Source organism: Ovis canadensis, chromosome X, assembly GCF_042477335.2.
Source record: "Ovis canadensis isolate MfBH-ARS-UI-01 breed Bighorn chromosome X, ARS-UI_OviCan_v2, whole genome shotgun sequence".
Taxonomy (NCBI): domain Eukaryota; kingdom Metazoa; phylum Chordata; class Mammalia; order Artiodactyla; family Bovidae; genus Ovis; species Ovis canadensis.
Genome location: NC_091727.1, coordinates 36,722,501 through 36,747,663, shown reverse-complemented (window position 1 = coordinate 36,747,663; position 25,163 = coordinate 36,722,501). Strand labels below are relative to the sequence as shown.

Here is a 25,163-nt window from a genome sequence, read left to right as displayed (position 1 = left end):
AAAAGAAATATGGAAAATAATGGCAAAGTGTTTTTTGAGGAAGCAATTTAGGAAAACATTATAAAACTCAAGAGCATTAACTTCCAAAATGAAAAAACCCACAAGAACTTAGGACAATGGTAAAGTTTCTATTGGGTGATCAGATTTTAACTTAACATAGGCAGTAAGATCTCCACTATGCTATAAATAAACTAATAAAAGCTAAATATGGAACAAAGGAAGAGTGAGACACCAAATTATTAATAATGGTATATTATAAACAGTCACATTCCAGATGATGTTTTCTGTGTTTCTACATTTTCCAATTTTCCTTAATGATGATATATTAATTTTTAATTATAAAATAATTGAATTATATTTTCTTTTTCATTACAGTAATTTTCCTAATCTAAAAAGATATCTTAAAACAAGGAATACATTTTTAATTTCATGGAATTTCTCTACCAGTTGTGGAATTACCAATTCTGTATTTTAAATGGGAGTGAAATAAATCCCTACAGTGTATATGCTACTTTAATGAGGCTTCTCTAACTCAGTGCCAAGTACAAATATTAACTGATCACTATTTTATTATTAAAGACAACTAACGTCAGAACAATAAAAACAAAATACAGTATAATATAAATTAGACTTAAATTTTCAAGAAAAATACTTAAGCACATAATACAATGCAAGCCTAAGCCAGTCAAAAGTATAGTCTGCAGAGTGCATCAGTTTTATACTTGAATACTTGAAGAAAATGAATAAATAAATATTCAATAAATAATTCAAAATTTTAAAATAATTATCCTTCTTTACTTGTACTTAGTTCTTTAGTAACTCATCCCTTTGGGGTGAAAACATTAAATAAAATTTTCATCATTTTATTTTATAACAAATGTATTTTATTTTAACAATTTCTATTTTGAAATAATCATTTAAATTGCCCACACAAAAAAAACAAAGTACTAACCTGACCTCTGTTTTTAATTACATACTATTTTTTAAGCAAAGGTAAATCATGGGACAGTATATCCATGCTATTTATCAAAATTCAGTCTCACAGACTCACAAACATACACAAGAACCATATACTAAATTTACTTTCTAGCATTTCTATTTTTAAAAAATGAATATCATGCTATAATTTTTTAAACTTCTAGCTATATAAGAATAAATAGTTGATACGCACATCAGTTGAATGTTTCATATTACATACCAGTAGCTTGAATATGACATGATCGAATAACTGGTGGTCTATTTGGAATCACATGAGAGTCTGACAAACAACATTGAGAGTCAAGTTCTGAAGCTGCAAAGAAATTAACTCGAACTTGAATGCTAAAGTTGTACGTTGCCACCTGTTAGACAAAAAATACATTATAACTGGCTATTTTTGGTATAAAAATTGTGATATTTTAGAATTTAAAACAGGGTACATTATTACGTTGTTTCAGGTGTATTACATAGTGATTTGATATTTGTATATATTATGAGATGATCACCATGATATGCCTAGTAATCAGTTGTCCCCATACAAAGTTATTACAATGTCATTGACCATTTTCCTTATGCAGAATATTACATTCCTGTGGTTTATTTATAATTGGAGGTGTGTATCTCTTTATTCCCTTCACCTACTTCATTTTATACTATTTTTTATTATACATATTTAAAGTTTCCAACTTGATAATTTGATACACATAATGAAATAACACAATCAGGCTATTAATATATCCATCGTGGCTCAGACAGTAAAGCGCCTGCCTGCAATGCAGGAGACCCAGGTTCTATTCCTGGGTTGGGAAGATCCCCTGGAGAAGGAAATGGCAATCCACTCCAGCACACTTGCCTGGAAAATCCCATGGACAGAGGAGCCTGGTAGGTTACAGCCCATGGGGTCGCAATGAGTCGGACATGACTGAGAGACTTCACTTCACCTCACCTCACGTAGTTACTGTGTGTGTATGTGTGAGTGTTTCTATGTATGTATGAGAGAGAGAGAAAGAACACTTAGGATCCACCCTCTAAGCAAATTTCAAGTATAAAGTACAATACTGTTACCAGAACTAACATATTATCCAGCAATATCACTTTTGAGTTTTACCCAAAGGAACTGGAATCAGGATCTCAGAGTATTACCTGCACTCCTATCATCACTGCAACATTATTCACAATAGTCATGATGTGGAAATAGCCCACATATTCATGAAAGGATAAATGGATAAATAAATGGATAAAAAATAAAGGTGATACACACATACAATGGAATATTTCTCATCTTTAAAAGCAGCAGGCTTTTGCATTTGCCATCTGCAACAACATGGATGGGGCTGAAGGACATTATACTAAATGAAACAAACCATACACAGAAACACAAATAATATATGATCTCACTTACACGTGGAATCTAAAACAGTCAAACTCAGAAGCAGAAAGTACATGGTGGTTGCCAAGGGTTGGGGGAAGGAAGATATGGATATGGGGAGATGTTGGTCAAAGGGTACAAAGTTTCAGTTATGCCAGATGAATAAGTTCAGGAGATCTAATGAGATATTATGCAAAATAGCAGTTTTTTAAAAAAGAGAGTTTCAAAAAAAGTTGTCTTGTGACATTGAAAGCACATTTTTTTTTCAACATAAGATGGCTTATTTTTCATGAGTCCAAATAGAATTCTTAAAAATAAAAAAATAAATGACATTAGAAATAATTACTATTAATTCAAAATGGACCAAAGACCTAAATATAGAGCCTAAAACTATAAACTTTGCAGAAGAAAATGTAGGAGAAAAATATTTAAGTGCAACATCAAAATAATCATCTATAAAAATAATTAAAGTATACTTTATCAAATTTTAAACATTTGTTCTGTTAATGATAATGTTAAAATTACTAGTCAAAAAAAATTATTTCTGAAAAAAATCAATTTGCATCCTAAATATATAAATAACGCACAAAGATTAAGAGAAAAAACAAGTACCCAGTGGAAAACTATGTAAAAGATTTGAAAAGAGAGTTCAGGAAAGAAAATGTACATATGACATGTTACCATATAAAAAGATGTTTAACATCATCAGACATGAGAAAAATACAATTTAAAATCATAGAAGATTAACACTTCACACCTATCAAAATGCTTAAATAAAAATGATAACTACCAAGTGCTGATAAAGATGCAAGCACCTAATACATTTATGAATTGCTGATAGGAATGTAAAATTTTCTCGTCATTTGGGGAACATTTTCCAGATTCTTAGAAAATTAAAAACATACTTAACATAAGACTCAGAGATGCCCAACCCTAGATGCTTACCAAAAAAAAAATATTTTTTTTCATACAAAAGACTGCATGGAAATGTTTTAGTAGCCTTATTCATAGTTGTGAAAGCCTGAAACCAAGTCAAATCCCTTCCAAATACTGAATAGGTCACAAATTTTGGTAAACACATATAATAAAATACATTTCAACAATAAACCGGAATGAACTACTGTTAAACAGAAAAATATGAATGGATTTCAAATGTATTATTCTAAGTGAGAGAAGCCAGAATGATAAGGCAACATACTTTACAATTTCATTCATGCGAGTGGAAAGACAAAATTACACAAACAAAATGAGATCAGTGTTTGCCCTAACCTGAAAGTAAAGGAGAGAGTGACTACAAATAAACACAAGAAAAATTTGGGAAATTTTGGAAAGGTGATTTTCCATGAAATATCCAGAAGAGATAAGTCCATAGAGACTGGATGCAAATTGGTGGCTGTGAGTGGCTGGTGGGAAGACAGATGGGGAGAAACCACTTAATGGGTAAAGGGTTTTACTTTGGAGTGATGGAAATGCTTTGAAATGAGATAAAGGGCATGGTTATACCATATTGTGAAGGCACTGCATTAATTCCAAATGGTTGATTTTATGTTACAGAAATTGCCACTCAACAAATTATTATTTTTAAAAATATATGAAGGACAAATCAATCAGTGGTTTTCAGGAATTCCCCAGATACTCATCATGTGATAATCTCAAGAACCTAGAGAAGTAAAAAAATAAGTTTTTAATATAAGAACTAAATATTAATAATGAAAAGGGTATACTTACAGCTTGCCATGCATATTACCCAACTAGGCAAACTCTTGGGCTTTCATTTTGTTTGTATTTAACACTAGCTGGCTGCTATGGTCTGAAAATGTTTCCCCCAAATTCATATGTTGAAATCCTAAGCCCCAAAAATGATAAAATGAGGAGGTGGGGCTTTGGGATGTGCTTAAGCCATGAGGCCTCATGACTGGGGATTAGATTTGTGTAACTGTAATTGGTGCCTTATAAAAGACACTCCAGAGAGATTCCTAGCCTCTTCCATCTTGTGAGGGCACATCAAGAAGTTTGCGACTCAGAAGGGAGCCCTCACCCTAATAGGCTGGTGCCATATAATCTTATATATCCAGCCTCCCGAACTGTAAGAAATAAGTTTTTGTCACTTATAAATCACCCAGTCTGTGGTACTGTGTTACACCAGTCTGAACAGACTAAGACACTGACCATCTCACATCACACAATCTTTTGTAAATAATCTGTTCTTATAACAGAATTATAAAAGCATAAAAATACTGTAAAATACATTATTCTCATGGATGTTTCATTTATTTTGAGCAAGCAACTCATCTGTAGTGATACCAGCACACAGATGTCAAGGGTTAAACTGAATAAAGATAGAGATCATGTATAAATACTACCCTACCATATTTCAGCTCTTAAAACTTCGTTTGATCTTATTTCTCTTGGAATTTTTCTTGGAATAGTTATTAGTTATCAACAACCAGTTATATTTTGTCTCATTTATATTTTACCTCTTCTGGTTGTTTTTTTTTTTTTTCTTCATTTTTTGCTTATTGTATTAACAGAAACCAATATTTTGCTTACACATATTTTAATAGTATTTATATTACTTTTAGGTACTATCATGGAGAAGGAAATGATAACTCACTCCACTATTCTTGCCTGGAGAATTCCATGGACAGAGGAGTCTGGTGGGCTACAGTCCATGGGGTAGCAAAGAGTCAGACACAACTGAGCAACTAACACTAGGTACTATCTTATTCCTTTTTTTTTATTAACATAATATGAACTCATTTTAAAGTCAAGTAATAAGTATGTTTCCTAAACCATCATCCTCATCTGATTATGACTGATGGACATGGGTTCCCAATAGAAGAGCTGAGGGGAATAAAGAAAATCAACGGAAACATGAAGACAAGGAACTGAGAGACAGGGTTCTGGATGGACCTCCATATGGACACTGAAATCACTCAGAAAATGAGAAGAGTAGGGAGCAGAATGTACAATGCACCTAGCTGGCAGCAATGTCTAGAGAGTGGTAAACTCACATAATGCAAAATTCAAAGAGGCAGCCATTTGTAACAAAGACCATCTAGAAAAATCAACCCAGGGAACAAGGCTTCCAGAAAACATCACTTCTAGAGCCACAGCCTGATCCACAGAAAAGGCTATATAAGAAGTAAAGCCCTAGAGATAGCCATGGTCATAGCATGAAGAAATAGTGAAGGGTGAGGAATTCCCCAAAACATCAAGGGCTTATGTAAATGTAGATATCCTAGAGGGCAGAGGGGAAGAGAGAAAAAACAGGTGGGAGGGAGCACAGAGCTAGCAGGAATGGCAGGGTATACACAGAGGGCTCCATTTGGGGGGATGATCAAGGTAAAGAGTGATCATGATGGATTAAATCCCAACAGTTGCTGGATATTGAGTCTTAACTGTCATTGGATCTGTGTTGTATCCCCAAATCAGGGATGGTAGGAGTGGAAGACTGCATTGATGGGAGAGGTTTAACACGGAATATGACAGTAGGCTTCATTCAAGATATTTGATACTATCACTGATGATGATGATGTTAGTGATTATCAAGATAATTCAATGTACTGATCTTATCCTTTAACTTTCTCTTTTATTTTAAGCATCAGGCCTTTCTCCCTTCCTGTAACATGTTTTCTAAAATACTGTGTGATGAATTTACAGAGCTAAGAACCAATCCCCACCTTCTTTGTCAACTGTGTGTAGGTGGGAAGTCATACTGGTCTTGCCCTCTCTTAACTCAAATCTTTACAAAGAATTTACCCCCAAAAATGTGTTTTTACCCAAGTAGCCCTGTAATTACAAAATTGAGAGGTCCATGATTTTTTCACTCATGTAAGTTTTATCACATCAACAGAACTATGAGTCTACAACACTTTTTAACACTAAAACTAATGAAGAGGGAAAACTGAAAGTTTTGTGATGTGTGCCATTCTATATACTTTCCTAGAAGCTGTCATTCAAACAGACACATACCTCCAAGAGAAGAATGATATTCTGATATAGAAAAGATTTCAGTCCCTATTCAATACTGGTAGAAAAAATGTTTATGAATAGAAAAGGGGCAAGTGTCATTCAAAAGTCTTCTCTTTTAATACTTGAAGGATTTTTCTTACCTTCCTGTAAAAATGGCTGTAAATCCAGAATAACTACTATGAAATGTTTACCCGAAGGTTGCATATCCTTGAAAGGCAGAAAAAGGATGGTGGATTAAAAAAAAATTTGGTGGAAATAGTGAACAATGTTCACTCATTTTCAAGAGCTTTAGGGAAAATATAAAGCAAGAAAATATAGAGCAGGAACAGGAAAGATAAAAAAGAAGGAAAGATCTATACTAGCACAGTCAAATACAACTTTCTGTGATGATGGAAACGTTCTGTACTATCCAGCAGTCACATATGGATGCTGAGAACTTGAAATGTGGCTATGTTAACTGAGAGAATACTTAATCTTAATTAACTCCAGCTTTCATGTAAATATATATGACTAGTGACTACCATGTAAGGAAGCCCAACTCTGTACACTGGCCGAGAAGACATATAAGTGGCCCATAAGGAAAAGAAGGGCTTGAGTGACTTAGTGTAAACAAACAAGTCCAGTCAAGGATGCCAAATAAAATAGAAATTGTCCATCAGCAGTTTAGACTGTATCCAAACCTGGTGCAATGTAGGAAAGGAAGGGTTACAACTAGAAATAAATCAAGTCCTTTACTGCTGATTTCACATTTTCCTGCTGCATACGTCAACCAAGAAAGCACCACTGGCTATTTATATCTACACACACACACACATGAAGACAGATAACTTACAAGTAGCTATAAATATAGTGAAGGACATCTGAAATGCTGGGAAACCACACAATCAATCTGCCTCACTGGCACAAATTTAGAGGGCAAAATCTCACAGGGTGTGCTGTCTCTGCAGCATTTTTTATGTTTTTCTTATTGGACTGAATTACACTGTGATACACTAGGTAAATCTCCTTTAAACTACCTAGTAAACACAGAACAATTAAAAATGGTAAGCAATCTGTGGCTACAGAAAACTATAAATATGTATAATTTAATTTCATACTGAATTTAGGAATCCGTGAAGAGTCATGGTCCAAACATTAAGAAATGGATTTCTGAGTTTTTAATTGTTGGAAGTGTTAAATAGTAAATTGGACTAAAAAAATGACAAATTGAATATTTTATTGTTGCTGTTTAGTCACTAAGTCATGCCTGACTCTTTTGTGACTCCCATGGATGGTAGCCCACCAGGCTCCTCTGTTCATGGGATTTCCCAGGCAAGAATACTGGAGAGGGCTGCCATTTCCTTCTCTAGGGGATCTTGTTGACCCAAGGATCAAACCCACGTCTCCTGCATTGGCAAGCAGATTCTTTACCAATGAGCCACTTGACAAGCATATGCATCTTCCCAAAAAGTCATGTAACAGATTTAAATCGGATTATGTATTTTTCCTAATCTTTAGTAACCATTAAGCTACATGCTTTTGTGGATGAAGGATGTCATTAAAAGCATAGTACATACACTCACTGTATAAAAATATAAAATCACAACACTGACTTATTAAGAAAGATGTAACTCGATCTCAGTATACTTAAAAACCTATAAATTACTGTCAAACTTACATTTCTTTTCTTTACTGAACAATGTGTGTGTGTGTGTGTGTCTGTATGTCTGCATACATTGGTACACATGAAAGATACAGATACAAGAAATGGGTAAGAGAATGATATAATTGAATGCTTTAAAATAATAACTTGTCACAAAAGGGTTATTTTCTTTTAATTTTAAATTTTTGTTTTTATTGGAAAAATAAGGGTAAATACTTGCAAAAATAAAACAAAAATAATCATACGAAGCTTATTTTGAAAATCAGCAGTCCCTTCTCTCCACCATTGTATACTCACAACACACAGACACATACACACACACACACAGCGCCGAAGAACTGATACTTTTGAACTGTGGTGTTGGAGAAGACTCTTGAGAGTCCCTTGGACTGCAAGGAGATCCATCCCCTCCATTCTGAAGGAGATCAGCCCTGGGATTTCTTTGGAAGGAATGATGCTAAAGCTGAAACTCCAGTACTTTGGCCACCACATGCAAAGAGTTGACTCATTGGAAAAGACTCTGATGCTGGGAGGGATTGGGAGCAGGAGGAGAAGGGGACGACCGAGGATGAGATGGCTGGATGGCATCACGGACTCGATGGACGTGAGTCTGAGTGAACTCCGGGAGATGGTGCTGGACAGGGAGGCCTGGCTTGCTGCGATTCATGGGGTTGCAAAGAGTTGGACACGATTGAGCGACTGAACTGAACTGAAAGCAATGCTTAGAGGGAAATCTAAAGGCTGTAAAACCTATATAAAAATTTAAAATCTCAAATCAATACCCTGACCTTCTACCTTGAAAAACAAGAATAAGACTCTTATACTGTGTAAAGCAAGTCAGAGAAAAACAAATATCATATGATATTGCTTATATGTGGAATCTAAAAAAAAAGGCAACAGATAAACTTATGTACAAAAACAGAAATAGAGTTACAAACATAGAAAATAATCTTGTGGTTACCAGAGGGTAAGGGATTAATTGGAAGACTGGAATTAACACATACACACTACTATACATAAAATACATAACAGATCACTAGCAAGCACAGGGAACTCTACTCAATACTCTGTAATAGCCTATATGGGAAAAGAATCTGAAAAAGAGAGGATATATGTAGATGTACAACAGATTCACTTTGCTGTACAATTAACAACATTGTAAATCAACTATACTACAATAAAAATTAAAAAAAAAAACAAGAAAAAAGAAAAGTAAACTAAACTCAAAGCAGAAGGAAGTGAATAATAAAAGCTAAAGTGAAAATAAAACAAAGTATAGAAAATCAACCTGAAAAGCTGAATCTTAAAAATATAGACAAAATGGACAAACCTTTACATAGGCTAAGACAAAAGGTGAGACAATTTATTAAAATCAGAAATGAAATAGGGGAAATTACTACTTGCCTTACTGAAATAAAAATACCAAGAGAACACCATGAATAATTGCATGCTGCCAAATTAGATGACTTAGGCAAAATTCCTCAGGAAGAAATAGAAAATTTGATCACCTTCATCCCTGAAGTGGGTGAAGATGGTCAAAAGGTACAAACTTTCAGTTACAAGATAAATGAGTCCTGGGGATATAACATATAGCACATGACTATAGTTAATGATACTGTATTGTATACTTGAAAGCAGCTAAGAGAGAACATCTTATAAGTTCTTATCACTAAAGATCTAAATGTAAGACCAGAAACTATACAACTCTTAGAGGAAAACATAGGCAAAACACTCTCTAACATAAATCACAGCAGGATCCTCTATGACCCACCTCCCAGAGTAATGGAAATAAAAGCAAAAATAAACAAATGGGACCTAATTAAACCTAAAAGCTTTTGAACAACAAAGGAAACCTTAAGCAAGGTGAAAAGACAGCCTTCGGAATGGGAGAAAATAATAGCAAACAAAGCAACTGACAAAGAATTAATCTCAAAAATGTACTAGCAACTCCTGCAGCTCAATTCCAGAAAAATAAATGACCCAATCAAAAACTGGGCCAAAGAACTACACAGATATTTCTCCAAAGCAGACATACAGATGGCTAACAAACACATGAAAAGATGCTCAACATCACTCATTATCAGAGAAATGAAAATCAAAACCACAACGAGGTACCATTTCACGCCAGTCAGAATGGCTGCTATCAAAAAGTCTGCAAACAATAAATGCTGGAGAGGGTGTGGAGAAAAGGGAACCCTCCGTACACTGTTGGTGGGAATGCAAACTAGTACAGCCACTATGGAGAACAGTGTGGAGATTCCTTAAAAAACTGGAAAAAGAACTGCCTTATGACCCAGCAATCCCGCTGCTGGGCATACACACCGAGGAAACCAGAATTGAAAGAGACACGTGTACCCCAATGTTCATCGCAGCACTGTTTATAATAGCCAGGACGTGGAAGCAACCTAGATGTCCATCAGCAGATGAATGGGTAAGAAAGCTGTGGTTCATATATACACAATGGAATATTACTCAGCTATTAAAAAGAATGCATTTGAATCAGTTCTAATGAGGTGAATGAAACTGGAGCCTATTATACAGAGTGAAGTAAGTCAGAAAGAAAAACACCAATACAGCATATTAATGCATATATATGGAATTTAGAAAGATGGTAATGATGATCCTATAGGTGAGACAGCAAAAGAGACACATATGTAAAGAACAGACTTTTGGACTCTGTGGGAGAAGACTAGGGTGGGATGATTTAAGAAAATAGCATTGAAACATGTATATTACCATATGTGAAATAGATCACCAGTCTAGGTTCTATGCATGAGACAGGGTGCTCAGGGCCGGTGCACTGGGATGAACCTGAGGGATGGGATGGGTGGGAGGTAGGAGGGGGGTTCAGGATGAGGGACACATGTACACCCATGGCAGATTAATGTAAATGTATGGCCAAAACCACTACAATATTGTAAAGTAATTAGTCTCCAATTAAAATAAATAAATTAATTTTTTTAAAGTTCTCATCACAAGGAAAAAAATTATAACTACTTGTGGTGATGGATGTTAGCTAAACTTATTGCGGTAATCATTCCATAATATATACATATATCAAAATACCATGTCATACCCTGAAAACTAATGCACGTTGTATGTTAATTACATCTCAATAAATAAACATGGAAACTCACCTAGAAGAAGAAAAGAGAAAACTATTAAAATAAAGATGAAGCTGGGGGCAGGGGAAAGTAGGGAAGAACTACTGGCCTTAGTTTATCAAGGGAAATCAGAGTACTTTCAGCAGACAAGAAAGTTCTCAAAAGAGAAAATATAAATATTAAAGAAACATCCATTCATACCAGAATGAGTGATAGCAAATTAAGCCAACATTCAATGGACTCCATCCTAAGCAGGGCATTAGACAGAGGAAAATCATGTAAAACCTATCTAAAATCTAAGAGGCAATACCGACAAAGAAAGAATTGAAAAATGAGAAAGAAGAACTCTCTTTTTGTTGTGGATGCTATAAATTTTTACTAACAGAAATATATGCAAAAGTTAAAAACAAAAGATTATCTATGATTTGATCTGACACAGAAATGCCATTCATATTTATAGCCTGGGATGGCAAATACACTGTATTGACTAATAAAATCATGACATGTTCAATGACATAGATTTGGTTTTCTGAGTTGTCTTTTTCAGATTTGTATCTTTTAAATTCACAATAGTATTTCCCAATATTCTACAAAATCCTGACAATTTCTACCATTACTTTTCTTTCTTTCCACTGCATTATAGGTTTTATTAATTCCTACAAATACTCTTGTATATTCAATTAAAGGCTTAAGCATCAGATAATTATCAGCCAACCAAACCAGAAGAAACAAAGTGAAGTCCCTCAGCCATGTCGACTCTTTGAGACCCCATGGACTGTAGCCAACCAGACTCCTCAGTCCATGGAAATTTTCCAGGCAACAGTACTGGAGTGAGTTGCCATTTCCTTCTCCAGGGGATCTTCCCGACCCAGAGATCAAACCCAGGTCTCCTGCATTGCAGGCAGACATTTTACTGTCTGAGCCACCAGGGAAGCCAAAGAAACAAATTATGGCTGCAAATTTCTCCCTATGAATATGCAAAATGGAACTGAAAAAAGATTATATAAAAATGGTCACTGACATTTTGATGATGGCAACTTTATGAAATTGAAGATTCTGAATGCTAATGACTAGGAGGAAAGTAATAAGCCTCAAAAAAGTATATGAAATTTTTTACTCTATAGGCTACAGAAATATATAGTATTCTTCATCATATTTGGATTCCTAACATGGTATCATGACAGGCCAGGAGGCTGAGAATATAACATTTACATCTAAGCTCTATACCTCACCAACACCTAGTCTTGACAAGTCCCTTAGCCTCACTGTGCAGCTTCTACAACCGGAAAAAGGAAAAAAATCTAAGGTCTCAATGCTTGTTTTATTGGATTCAAATGGAAATTGATATCAGATAGGAGCGTACTTTATAAACGCTAGCTACTATATAATTATCAATTAAAGGACTATTATAATTTTAAAAATATAAAACCTTAATATAGCTAATAGATTGAATTATTTAGTAAACATATGACAAAACATGGTTTTTCCAGTAGTCATGCATGGATGTGAGAGTTGGACCATAAAGAAAGCTGAGAGCCAAAGAACTGATGCTTTTGAACTGTGGTATTGGAGAAGACTCGAGAATCCCCTGGACTGCAAAGAGATCCAACCAGTCCATCCTAAAGGAAATCAGTCCTGAACATTCATTGGAAGGACTGATGCTGAAGCTGAGGCTCCAATATTCTGGCCCCCTGATGTGAAAAACTGACTCACTGGAAAAGACCCTGATGCTAGGAAAAATTGAAGGCAGGAGGAGAAGGGGACAACAGAGGATAAGATGGTTGGATGGCATCACCAACTCAATGGACATGAGTTTGAGTAAACTCCAGGAGATGGTGATGGACAGGGAAGCCTGACACGCTGCAGTCCATGGCCTTGCAAAGAATCAGATATGACTGAGCTACTGGACAGAAATGAACTGATGACAGATAAAGCCCAATATCAGATGACTTCAATGATGAAATATCTCACTAAAGAAGAATATAATCCTTCAGCCTTTGACTGAAGGAGATGGGAATACCAGACCACCTGACCTGCCTCTTGAGAAACCTGTATGCAGGTCAGGAAGCAACAGTTAGAACTGGACATGGAATAACAGACTGGGGTTCCAAATAGGAAAAGGAGTACATCAAGGCTGTATATTGTCACCCTGCTTATTTAACTTATATGCAGAGTACATCACGAGAAATGCTGGGCTGGAAGAAGCACAAGGTAGAATCAAGATTGCTGGGAGAAATATCAATAACCTCAGATATGCAGACGACACCACCCTTATGGCAGAAAGTGAAGAACTAAAGAGCCTCTTGATGAAAGTGAAAGAAGGGAGTGAAAAAGTTGGCTCAACATTCAGGAAACTAAGATCATGGCATCTAGTCCCATCACTTCAGGGCAAGAAACAGTGGAAACAGTGGCTGACTTTATTTTTTTGGGCTCCAAAATGACTGCAGATGTTGATTGCAACCATGCAATTAAAAGAAGCTTACTCCTTGGACGGAAAGTTATGACCAACCTAGATAGCATATTAAAAAGCAGAGGCATTACTTTGTCAACAAAGGTCCGTCTAGTCTAGTCAAGGCTATGGTTTTTCCCATAGTCATGTATGGATGTGAGAGTTGGACTATAAAGAAACCTAAGCACCAAAGAACTGATACTTTTGAACTGTGGTCTTAGAGAAGACTCTTGAGAGTCCCTTGGACTGCAAGGGGATCCAACCTGTCCATCCTAAAGGAGATCAGTCTTGGGTTCATTGGAAGGACTGATGTTGAAGCTGAAACTCCAATACTTTGGCCACCTGATGCAAAGAGCTGACTCATTGGAAAAGACCCTAATGCTGGAAAAGATTGAGGGCAGGAGGAGAAGGGGACAACAGAGGATGAGATGGTTGGATGGCATCACCGACTCAATGGGCATGGGTTTGGGTAGACCCCGGCAGTTGGTGATGGACAGGGAGGCCTGGCATGCTGCAGTTCATGGGGTCCAAAAGAGTCGGACATGACTGAGTGACTGAACTGAGCTGAACAATCCTTCATAACTGTTTCAAAAATAGAACAGAAGAAAACTCTTCTCAACTCATTCTAAGAAGTCACTATTACCCTGAGACTAAAACCAGACAAAGATAGCTGAAGGAAAGAAAACTATAGACCAATATCCCTTATGAATAGGGATGGAAAATTCGTCAAGATAATACTAGGAAGCTATTCAGAAATATATAAAAAGGATTATACTCCATAACATACAAAAATCAATCAATATAATGTTACCATTGTTAATAGTAGCAAGCAGGTCAAATTGTTAGCAAATAAATCATTACTATTGTATGGTGTCTTATGCAAGAAGAATCAAAGAATATTAAATGCAATTAAAAATTCTCCTTTCATCTATGGGGCTGGCAGAATACTATATACACTAATGATGTATATACTACACTACATATATACTGTATATATATACTGTATACCAATTATATATATAATTGATGCATCCTAGTTGCACACTGAAAGAAGAAAGTAAGCAACATTTACTGTTACTAGTGGTTAATACTATAGGTATAATGTTTTTGAAGAGCAATTTGAGAACATATATCAACAGTCTAAAATATGTACATAGAAGTTTGATCCAATTTTTTAACTTCTAGGAAAATATAATGAAAGCATATAATATGAAAACAGTTATCTACAAGGACATTTCTTACAGACTCATTTATAAAGTCAAACAATGAAAAAATCTTAAGTATAATAATTAGTTTGCAAAAAAATCTTAGTTTAATAATGCTAACATAGTATAGCCACAAAATATCATCCTTAAAATTATATTGCATTCAGAATATTTGATAATACAAACAGCAATGCATAACATTTAAATTAATACATTCACTAAAAACAGTACAGGTTAAAAATGTTCATAAAGTATTATTTCATTATAATTACAGAGATAGAAGAAACAAAGATACTCCAAAATGCAAGCAGCAGTTATTGTTATTTATCAGGATTTATTTACTGTTTATGTTTTCTTTCTGCCTTCTAAAATTCCCATTTAATTTTGACAAAAGACTTAAATAATCAGGAGAACATTATTGATATGCAAGATTGAAATACAAGTTGATGCTGAGAAAATTTGCAAATGGTTACGAAATGTGAGAGTTGAGCAGACTTTGAAAGATATTACAACACTGCAAAAATTAAGAAGATAAACATCCTCTGAATCTCTTCAAATAACTTGTTCATTATGCTTCTGTCTAAAATAAGAAAGTCACAGATTGTGTTATTCAACAAATAATTGTAACACTTTGACAATATTCCATTCACTTCAAAATCCCTGCTGGAAAGATAAAAGGAAAATCTAAATAACATTAGCATGCTTGGGGCTGGTGCATGGGGATGACCCAGAAAGATGTTATGGGGAGGGAGGTGGGAGGGGGGTTCATGTTTGGGAATGCATGTAAGAATTAAAGATTTTAAAATGTAAAAAATAAAAAACTAAAACTAAAAAAAAAAAAAAGTATAAATGCTGGTTAAAAAAAAATAAATAAATAAAAATAAATAACATTAGCATTCTGATATTATCTGACAGCCTAAATTAGGCCAAAGGAAATTATTCCTAAAATGATTTTCAAAAAAAGCAAAGATGTTCTCTTTCTTCTGGTTAACCTTGCTAAGCAGTATCTATCTAAATGTCATTGGTCCATGGATGTATTGAATAGATGAATATTATATACTGAACCTGTGGAAATAAAACATAGTATGGTATACATCATAATGTTGTATAGTGCAACAATGTATATAAAATTAAAAATTTTCATCTTCTTTAATATCAGAAAAGTAGCCTATACTAGTCAAAACTAGAACAGGACTGCTAGCTGACACTGGAGCTCCACAGAATAACTGAGGGTCTGACTGTCCTCTGTCTTTGTGACAGGAATTCCTCTGGCTTTTCCAGAGCTGGAAGCTGCCTCACACCTAGTCTTGGGAGAGTAGGTGTTGTCAGGACCATCTGGACAGTATATTTGACTGAATCCAGTTAAGTCCTTTACAGAAACTTCTAAGATTTTGGAAGGAAGGAATGGAGAGCCACTCATCTCATGGCTACCCAGAACCAACCTTGTGATGAAACATGAAGAAGGGACAGGCTAATTAATTCTTCCTCTTAAGAATGTCAGTGACACCTTGAGAAGCTAGAATGGAAGCTGGGAACACAGAGCGGTGATGTGGCATCATGTTCTAGAATAAAACACATACTTGGAACTAGAAGGAGGAAGGAAGCAAGTGGTGACCGTACCTGAGTACCTACTCCATGTGAGCTGTTGCTGCTTTTTTCCCCTGCATTAGCACCTTAAATCCCATTGAGAGAGTCAATTCCTAGGCAGGTTGATAAGAAGTCTGGGGGTCCCCAAGGAGAGAGGGATCTGGAACTCTCAAGGAGGAAGAAAGGACAAACTTTTTTCCCTCTACATTCCTTAGGATTATATAACAATAATGTATCCTGCTTGAGGACAGTTTCTGGAAAAAAACCTTCTGGCTAATTCTGTTAGCTTAAAATGTAAATTATGGGGTTGGGTCTAGTAAGGTCTTTACAACCTTCAGACATTCTTTTGATTCACTGTAACAACTAATTAAAAGTATATAACTCCATTGCTAACACTACTAAGAGGGCACTCTTTCTGCCCCCTTCTGATGTCTATGTCAGAAGCTTTCTCTAGCTCTTTTATACTTTAATAAAATTTTATTACACAAAAGCTCTTGAGTGATCAAGCCTCGTCTCCGGCCCTGGATTGAATTCTTTTCCTCCAGAGGCCAAGAATCCTGGCATCTTTCATGGTTCAGCAACAACCTTTCACCATCATCAGGATACTCTTCTTCAGGATCAGGTACCTGATGCTTCCTGCCTGGGGTGAGTTATGCTGTCAAATCAGGTGGCTTTCCTGCCAGTCTAGTGACTTGGAGTCAGAAACATACATATTCACAATACAAGAGATCCAGCCGTGATCCTCTGGAGTGGGAGCACTGACTCTATGACTACCAGAGAACTAAACCTAGGGAGTATCAAGTAGCGAGAACTCACAAAAGGAAACCACTTGAATACAACACTTGGCATCACCCAACCACCAGAGGCACCCTGTGCAGGACACCTCATCTAAACAACAAACAAAACAAAAATCAGCAGACAGGATAACCACCTCACTCAGCCTTGCTCATCAGAGGAAAAACAAACAAAAACTCAGCACAAATCTCACCTTATAGGAAGCATACACAAACCCCTGGACTAACCTTAGGAGGGAAGAAACCAAAAGGAAGAAGGAATTCAACCCTGAAGCCTGGGAAAAGGAGATTTCAAACACTAAGTTAAAAAAAAATAAAGGAAAGGCAGAGAAATACTACATATTTGAAGGAACAAACTAGAAATACATTAAGTCCAAACAACTGAAGAGGAAATAGGCAAACTACAGGAAAAATAATTCAGAATAATTATAGTAAAAATGATCAAAAACCTTGAAAACAAAATGGAGAAAATGCAAGAATCAATTAAAAAAGACCTAGAAGAATTAAAGAATAAACAAACAGAGACAAACAACACAATTATTGAAATTAAAAATACTCTAGAAGGAATCAATCGCAGAATATCTGAAACACAAGAGTGAATCAGTGAGCTGGAAGATAAAATGGTGGAAATAACTTCTGAAGGGTGGAATAAAGTAAAAAGAATAAAAACCACTGAGGATAATCACAAAGACCTCTGGGACAATATCAAATGCACCAACATTCAAATTATAGGGGTCCCAGAAGAAGAAGAGAAAAATAAAGGGTATGACAAAATTTTTGAAGAGATTATAGTTGAAAATTTCCCCAACATGGAAAAGAAAATAGTCAATCAAGTCCAAGAGGCGCAAATAGTCCTAAACAGGTTAAACCCAAGGAGAAACATGCCAAGACACATACTAATCAAACTAACAAAGACTAAACACAAAGAAAGAATATCAAAAGCAGCAAGGAAAAAGCAACAAGTAACATACAAGGGAAACCCCACACATTTAACAGCTGATCTTTCAGCAGAAACTGCAGGCCAGAAGGGAAAGGTAGGATATATTTAAAGAACTAAAAAGGGAAAATCTACAACCAAGATTACTATACCCAGCAAGGTTCTCATTCAAAATTGATGGATAAATAAAAAGCTTTTCAGTCAAGCAAAAGTTAAAAGAATTCAGTTCCACCAAACCAGCTTTACAACAAATGTTAAAGGGTTTTATGACAGACTATATTTTTGGGATCCAAAGTCATTGCAGATGGTGACTGCAGCCATGAAATTAAAAGATGCTTGCTCCTTGGAAGAAAAGTTATGACCAACCTAGACAGCATATTAAAAAGCAGGGACATTACTTTGCCAACAAAGATCGGTCTAGTCAAAGCTATGGTTTTCCGTAGTCATGTATGGATGTGAGAGTTGGACTATAAAGAAAGCTGAGTGCCAAAGAATTGATGCTTTTGAACTGTGGTGTTGGAGAAGACTCTTGAGAGTCCTTTGGACTGCAAGAAGAACGAACCAGTCCATCCTAAAGGAGATCAGTCCTGAGTGTTCATTGGAAGGACTGATGTTCAAGCTGAAACTCCAATACTTTGGCGACCTGATGCAAAGAGCTGACTCATTTGATGAGACCCTGATGCTGAGAAAGATTGAGGGGAGGAGGAGAAGGGGACAACAGAGGATGAGATGATTAAATGGCATCGCTGACTCCATGGACATGAGTTTGAATAAACTCCGGGAGTTGGTGATGGTCAGGGAAGCCTGGCATGTTGCACTCCGTGGTGTTGCAAAGTCAAACAACTGAGCAACTGAACTGAACTGATGGTCAGGAAATAGAAGAGAAGGGAAAGATCTACACAATTAACCAAAAACAATTAAGAAAATGGCAATAGGAACATATATATCAATAATTACTTTAAATGTAATCAGATTAAATGCTCCAACCAAAAGACACAGACTGGCTGAATGGATACAAAAATAAGACCCATATACATGCTGTCTACAAGAAACCCACTTCAAACCTAAAGACACATATAGGCTGAAAGTGAGAGGATGGAAAAATAGATTCCATGTAAATGGGAAGCAAAAGAAAGCTGGAGGAGCAATCTTCATCAGACAAAATAGACCTTAAAATAAAGAAGATTACAAGAGATAAGGAAGGACTCTACATAATGGTCAAGGGATCAATCCAAGAGGAAGACATAACAATTGTAAATATCTATGCAGTAAACATAAGAGCACCTCAATACTTAAGGGGAGAAGGCAATGGCACCCCACTCCAGTACTCCTGCCTGGAAAATCCCATGGATGGAGAAGCCTGGTAGGCTGTAGTCCATGCGGTCGCTGAGGGTCGGACACGACTGAGTGACTTCACTTTCACTTTTCACTTTCATGCATTGGAGAAGGAAATGGCAACCCACTCCAGTGTTCTTGCCTGGAGAATCCCAGGGACGGGGGAGCCTGGTGGGCTGCCATCTATGGGGTCACACAGAGTTGGACACGACTGAAGTGACTTAGCAGCAGCAGCAGCAATACATAAGACAAACACTAACAGACATAAAAGGAGAAATTGACAGTAACACAATAATAGCAGGAGACTTTAACACCCCACTTACACCAATAGACAGATCAATAAAACAGAAAATTAATAAGGAAACACAAGTCTTAAATGATACATTAGATGAGATGGATCTCCTTGAAATCTTCAGGACCTTCCATCCAAATGCAGAAGAATACGGAACAAGTGCATACAGAACATTCTTCAGGATAGACCACTTCTTGGATCACAAAATAAACCTCAGTAAACTTAAGAAAATTGAAATCATATCAAGAATCTTCTCTGACCAAATGCTATGAGACTAGATATTAATTACAAGAAAAAAACACAAACACATGGAGATTAAACAATACATTTCCAAATAACCAACAGGTTACTGAAGAAATCAAAAGGGAAATCAAAAGATTCTAGAAACAAATGATAATGAAAACATGAGAACTCAAAACCTATGGGTTGCAGCAAAAGCAGTTCTAAGAGGGAATTTTATAGCAATACAATCCTACCTCAAGAAACAAGAAAAACATTGAATAGAGAACCTAACTTTATACCTAAAGCAACTGGAAAAAGAACAAATACACCCCAGAATTAATAGAAGGAAAGAAATCATAATGATCTGAGCAGAAATAAATGAAAAAGAAATGAAAGAAACAATAGTAAAGATTAATAAAACTAAAAGCTAGTTCTTTGAGAAGATTAATTGACAAACCTTTAGCCAGACTCATCAAGAAAAAAAAAAAAAGAGAAGAATCAAATCAACAAAATTAGAAATGGAAAAGGAGAAGTTACAACAACAATGCAGAAATACAAAGCATTATAAGAGACTGTAATGAACAATATGGCAATAAAATGGATAACCTGGAAGAAATGGACAGATTCTTAAAAAAGTTCAATCTTCCAAGACTGAACCAGGAAGAAATAGAAATTATGAACAACCCAATTACAAGCACTGAAATTGAAGCTGTGATCAAAAATCTCCCAGAAAACAAATGCTCAGGACCACATGGCTTCTCAGGATAATTTTATTAAATATTTAGAGAAGAGGTAATACCTATCCTTCTAAAACTCTTCAAAAAAATTGCATAGGAAGGAACACTTCCAAATTCATTCTATGCAGCCATCATCACCCTGATACCAAAACCAGACAAACACAAGAAAAGAAAACTACAGGCCAATATCACTGATGAACATAGATGCAAAAATCCTCAACAAAATTTTAGCAACTGGAATTCAGGAACACATCAAAAAACTCATACACCATGATAAAGCTGGGTTTATTCCAAGGATGCAAGGATTCTTCAATATATGCAAATCAATCAATGTTATATACCATATTGACAAACTGAAAGATAAAAACCATATGATGATCTCAATAAATGCAGAAAAAGCCTTTGACAAAATTTGGCACCCATTTACAATTAAAACTCTTCAAAGATTGGGCATAGAAGGAACCTATCTCAACATAGTAAAGGCCATATATATAAGCCTACAGCAAAGATTATTTTCAATGGTGAAAAACTAAAAGCATTCTCCCTAAAATCAGAAAGAAGACAAGGGTGTCCACTTTCACCACAGCTATTCAACATAGTTCTGGAAGTCCTAGCTATAGCAATCAGAAAAGAAAAATAATAAAAAGAATCAAGATCAGAAAAGAAGAAGCAAAGCTCTCACTGTTTGCAGATGACATGATACTGTACTTAGAAAACCCTAAAGATAGTATCAGAAAATTACTTGAGCTAATCAGTGAATTTAGCAAAGTTGCAGGATACAAAATCAATACACATAAATCATTCACGTTTCTATATACTCACAATGAAAAATCAGAAAGAGAAATTAAGGAATCAATCCCGTTTATCACTACAACAAAAATAAATAAATATCTAGAAATAAACTTACCTAAGGAGACAAATGGATGTGACTGGTGATAGAAAGAAAGTCCAACGCTATGAAGAGCAATATTGCATAGGAACCTGGAATGTCAGGTCCATGAATCAACGCAAATTGGAAGTGGTCAAACAAGAAATGGCAAGAGTGAACATTGACATTCTAGGAATCAGTGAACTAAAATGGACTGGAATGGGTGAATTTAAATCAGATGACCATTATATCTACTACTGCAGGCAGGAATCCCTCAGAAGAAATGGAGTAGCCATCATGGCCAGTAAAAGAATCCGAAATGCAGTACTTGGATGCAATCTCAAAACCAACAGAATGATCTCTGTTCATTTCCAAGGCAAACCATTCAATATCACCGTAATCCAAGTCTATGCCCCAACCAGTAACACTGAAGAAGCTGAAGTTGAACGGTTCTATGAAGACCTATAAGACCTTGTAGAACTAACACCCCCCAAAATTGTCCTTTTCATTGAAGGGGACTGGAATGCAAAAGTAGGAAGTCAAGAAACACCTGGAGTAACAGGCAAATTTGGCCTTGGAATACAGAATGAAGCAGGGCAAAGACTAATAGAGTTTTGCCAAGATAATGCACTGGTCATAGCAAACACCCTCTTCCAACCACACAAGAGAAGACCCTACACAGGGACATCACCAGATGGTCAACACCGAAATCAGATTGATTATATTCTTTGCAGCCAAAGATGGAGAAGCTCTATGTAGTCAACAAAAACAAGACTGGGAGCTGACTGTTGCTCAGATCATGAACTCCTTATTGACAAATTCAGACTGAAATTGAAGAAAGTAGGGAAAACTGCTAGATCATTCAGGTATGACCTAAATCAAATCCCTTATGATTATACAGTGGAAGTGAGAAATAAATTTAAGGGCCTAGATCTGATAGATAGAGTGCCTGATAAACTATGGAATGAGGTTTGTGGCATTGTACAGGAGACAGGGATCAAGATCATCCCCGTGGAAAAGAAATGCAGAAAAGCAAAATGGCTGTCTGGGGAGGTCTTACAAATAGCTGTGAAAAGAAGAGAGGCAAAAAGCAAAGGAGAAAAGGGAAGATATAAGCATCTGAATGCAGAGTTCCAAAGAATAGCAAGGAGAGATAAGAAAGCCTTCTTCAGAGATCAATGCAAAGAAATAGAGGAAAACAATAGAATGGGAAAGACTAGAGATCTCTTCAAGAAAATTAGAGATACCATGGGAACATTTCATGCAAAGATGGGCTCGATAAAGGACAGAAATGGTATGGACCTAACAGGAGCAGGAGATATTAAGAAGAGGTGGCAAGAATACACAGAAGAACTGTACAAAAAAGATCTTCATGGCCCGGATAATCATGATGGTGTGATCACTCATCTAGAGCCAGACATCCTGGAATGTGAAGTCAAGTGGGCCTTAGAAAGCATCACTATGAACAAAGCTAGTCGAAGTGATGGAATTCCAGTTGAGCTGTTTCAAATCCTGAAAGATGATGCTGTGAAAGTGTTGCACTCAATATGCCAGCAAATTTGGAAAACTCAGCAGTGGCCACACAACTGGAAAAGGTCAGTATTCATTCCAATCCCAAAGAAAGGCAATGCCAAAGAATGCTCAAACTACTGCACAATTGCACTCATCTCACACTCTAGTAAAGTAATGCTTCAAATTCTCTAAGCCAGGCTTCAGCAATATGTGAACTGTGAAATTCCTGATGTTCAAGCTGGTTTCAAAAAAGGCAGAGGAACCAGGGATCAAATTGCCAACATCCGCTGGATCATGGAAAAAGCAAGAGTTCCAGAAAAACATCTATTTCTGCTTTATTGACTATGCCAAAGCCTTTGACTATGTGGATCACAATAAACTATGGAAAATTCTGAAAGAGATGGGAATACCAGACCACCAGACTTGCCTCTTGAGAAATCTATATGTAGATCAGGAAGCAACAGTCAGAACTCAACATGGAACAACAGACTGGTTCCAAATAGGAAAAGGAGTGCGTCAAGGCTGTATATTGTCACCCTGCTTATTGAACTTCTATGCAAAGTACATCATGAGAAACGCTGGGCTGGAAGAAGCACAAGCTGGAATCAAGATTGCCAGGAGAAATATCAATAACCTCAGATATGCAGATGACACCACCCTTATGGCAGAAAGTGAAGAGGAACTAAAAAGCCTCTTGATGAAAGTGAAAGAGGAGAGAGAAAAAGTTGGCTTAAAGCTCAACATTCAGGAAACAAAGATCATGGCATCCGGTCCCGTCACTTCATGGGAAATAGATGGGGAAACAGTGGAAACAGTGGCAGACTTTAGTTTTCTGGGCTCCAAAATCACTGCAGATGGTGACCTCAGCCATGAAATTAAAAGACGCTTACTCCTTGGAAGAAAAGTTATGACCAACCTAGATAGCATATACAAAAGCAGAGACATTAGCTTGCCAACTAAAGTCCATCTAGTCAAGGCTATGGTTTTTCCAGTGGTCATGTATGGATGCGAGAGTTGGACTGTGAAGAAGGCTGAGCACCGAAGAATTGATGCTTTTGAACTGTGGTGTTGGAGAAGACTCTTGAGAGTCCCTTGGACTGCAAGGAGATCAGCCCTGGGATTTCTTTGGAAGGAATGATGCTAAAGCTGAAACTCCAGTACTTTGGCCACCACATGCGAAGAGTTGACTCATTGGAAAAGACTCTGATGCTGGGAGGGATTGGGAGCAGGAGGAGAAGGGGACGACAGAGGATGAGATGGCTGGATGGCATCACGGACTCGATGGACGTGAGTCTGAGTGAACTCCGGCAGTTGGTGATGGACAGGGAGGCCTGGCGTGCTGTGATTCATGGGGTCGCAAAGAGTCAGACACGAGTGAGCGACTGAACTGAACTGAACTGAAGGAGACAAAAGAACTGTACACAGAAAATTATAAGACACTGATGAAAGAAATCAAAGATGGAGAGATATTCCATGTTCCTGGGTAGGAAGAATCAATATTGTGAAAATGACTATACTACCAACTGCAATCTACAGATTCAGTGTGACCCCTACCAAATTACCAATGGCATTTTTCACAGAACTAGAACAAAATGTTTCACAATTCATATGGAAACACAAAAGATCCCAAATAGCCAAAGCAGTCTTGAGAAAGAAGAATGGAGCTAGAGGAATCAACCTTCCTGACATCTGCGTATACTACAAAGCTAAAGTCATCAAGACAGTATGATACTGGCACAAAAATAGAAATATAGACCAATGGAACAAGATAGAAAGGCCAGAAATAAACCCATGCTCCTATGGATACCTTATTTTTGACAAAGGAGGAAAGAATATACAATGAGGCAAAGACAGCCTCTTCAATAAATGGTGATGGGAAAACTGGACAGCTACATGTAAAAGAATAAAATTAGAACACTTCCTAACACCATACACAAAGATAAACTCAAAATGGATTAAAGACCTAAATGTAAGACCAGAAACTATAAAACTCTTAGAGGAAAACAGGCAGAATTCTCAATGACATAAATTAAAGCAAGATCCTCTATGACCCACCTCCTAGAGTAATCAAAATAAAAACAAAAGTAAACAAGTGGGACCTGATTAAACTTAAAAGCTTTTGCACAGCAAAGGAAACCATAAGCAAGGTAAAAAGAC

General features: G+C 36.4%; 1 protein-coding gene across 1 annotated transcript in view; it reads right to left on the bottom strand.

The window, feature by feature from the left end:
• CFAP47 (cilia and flagella associated protein 47) overlaps positions 1-25,163 on the bottom strand; it is a 507,952-nt gene that overhangs the window by 407,445 nt on the left and 75,344 nt on the right. The window contains exon 22 of the mRNA XM_070291173.1: positions 1,199-1,340. Coding sequence (XP_070147274.1) covers positions 1,199-1,340 — 142 coding nt within the window. The remainder of the gene's footprint in view (positions 1-1,198; positions 1,341-25,163) is intronic.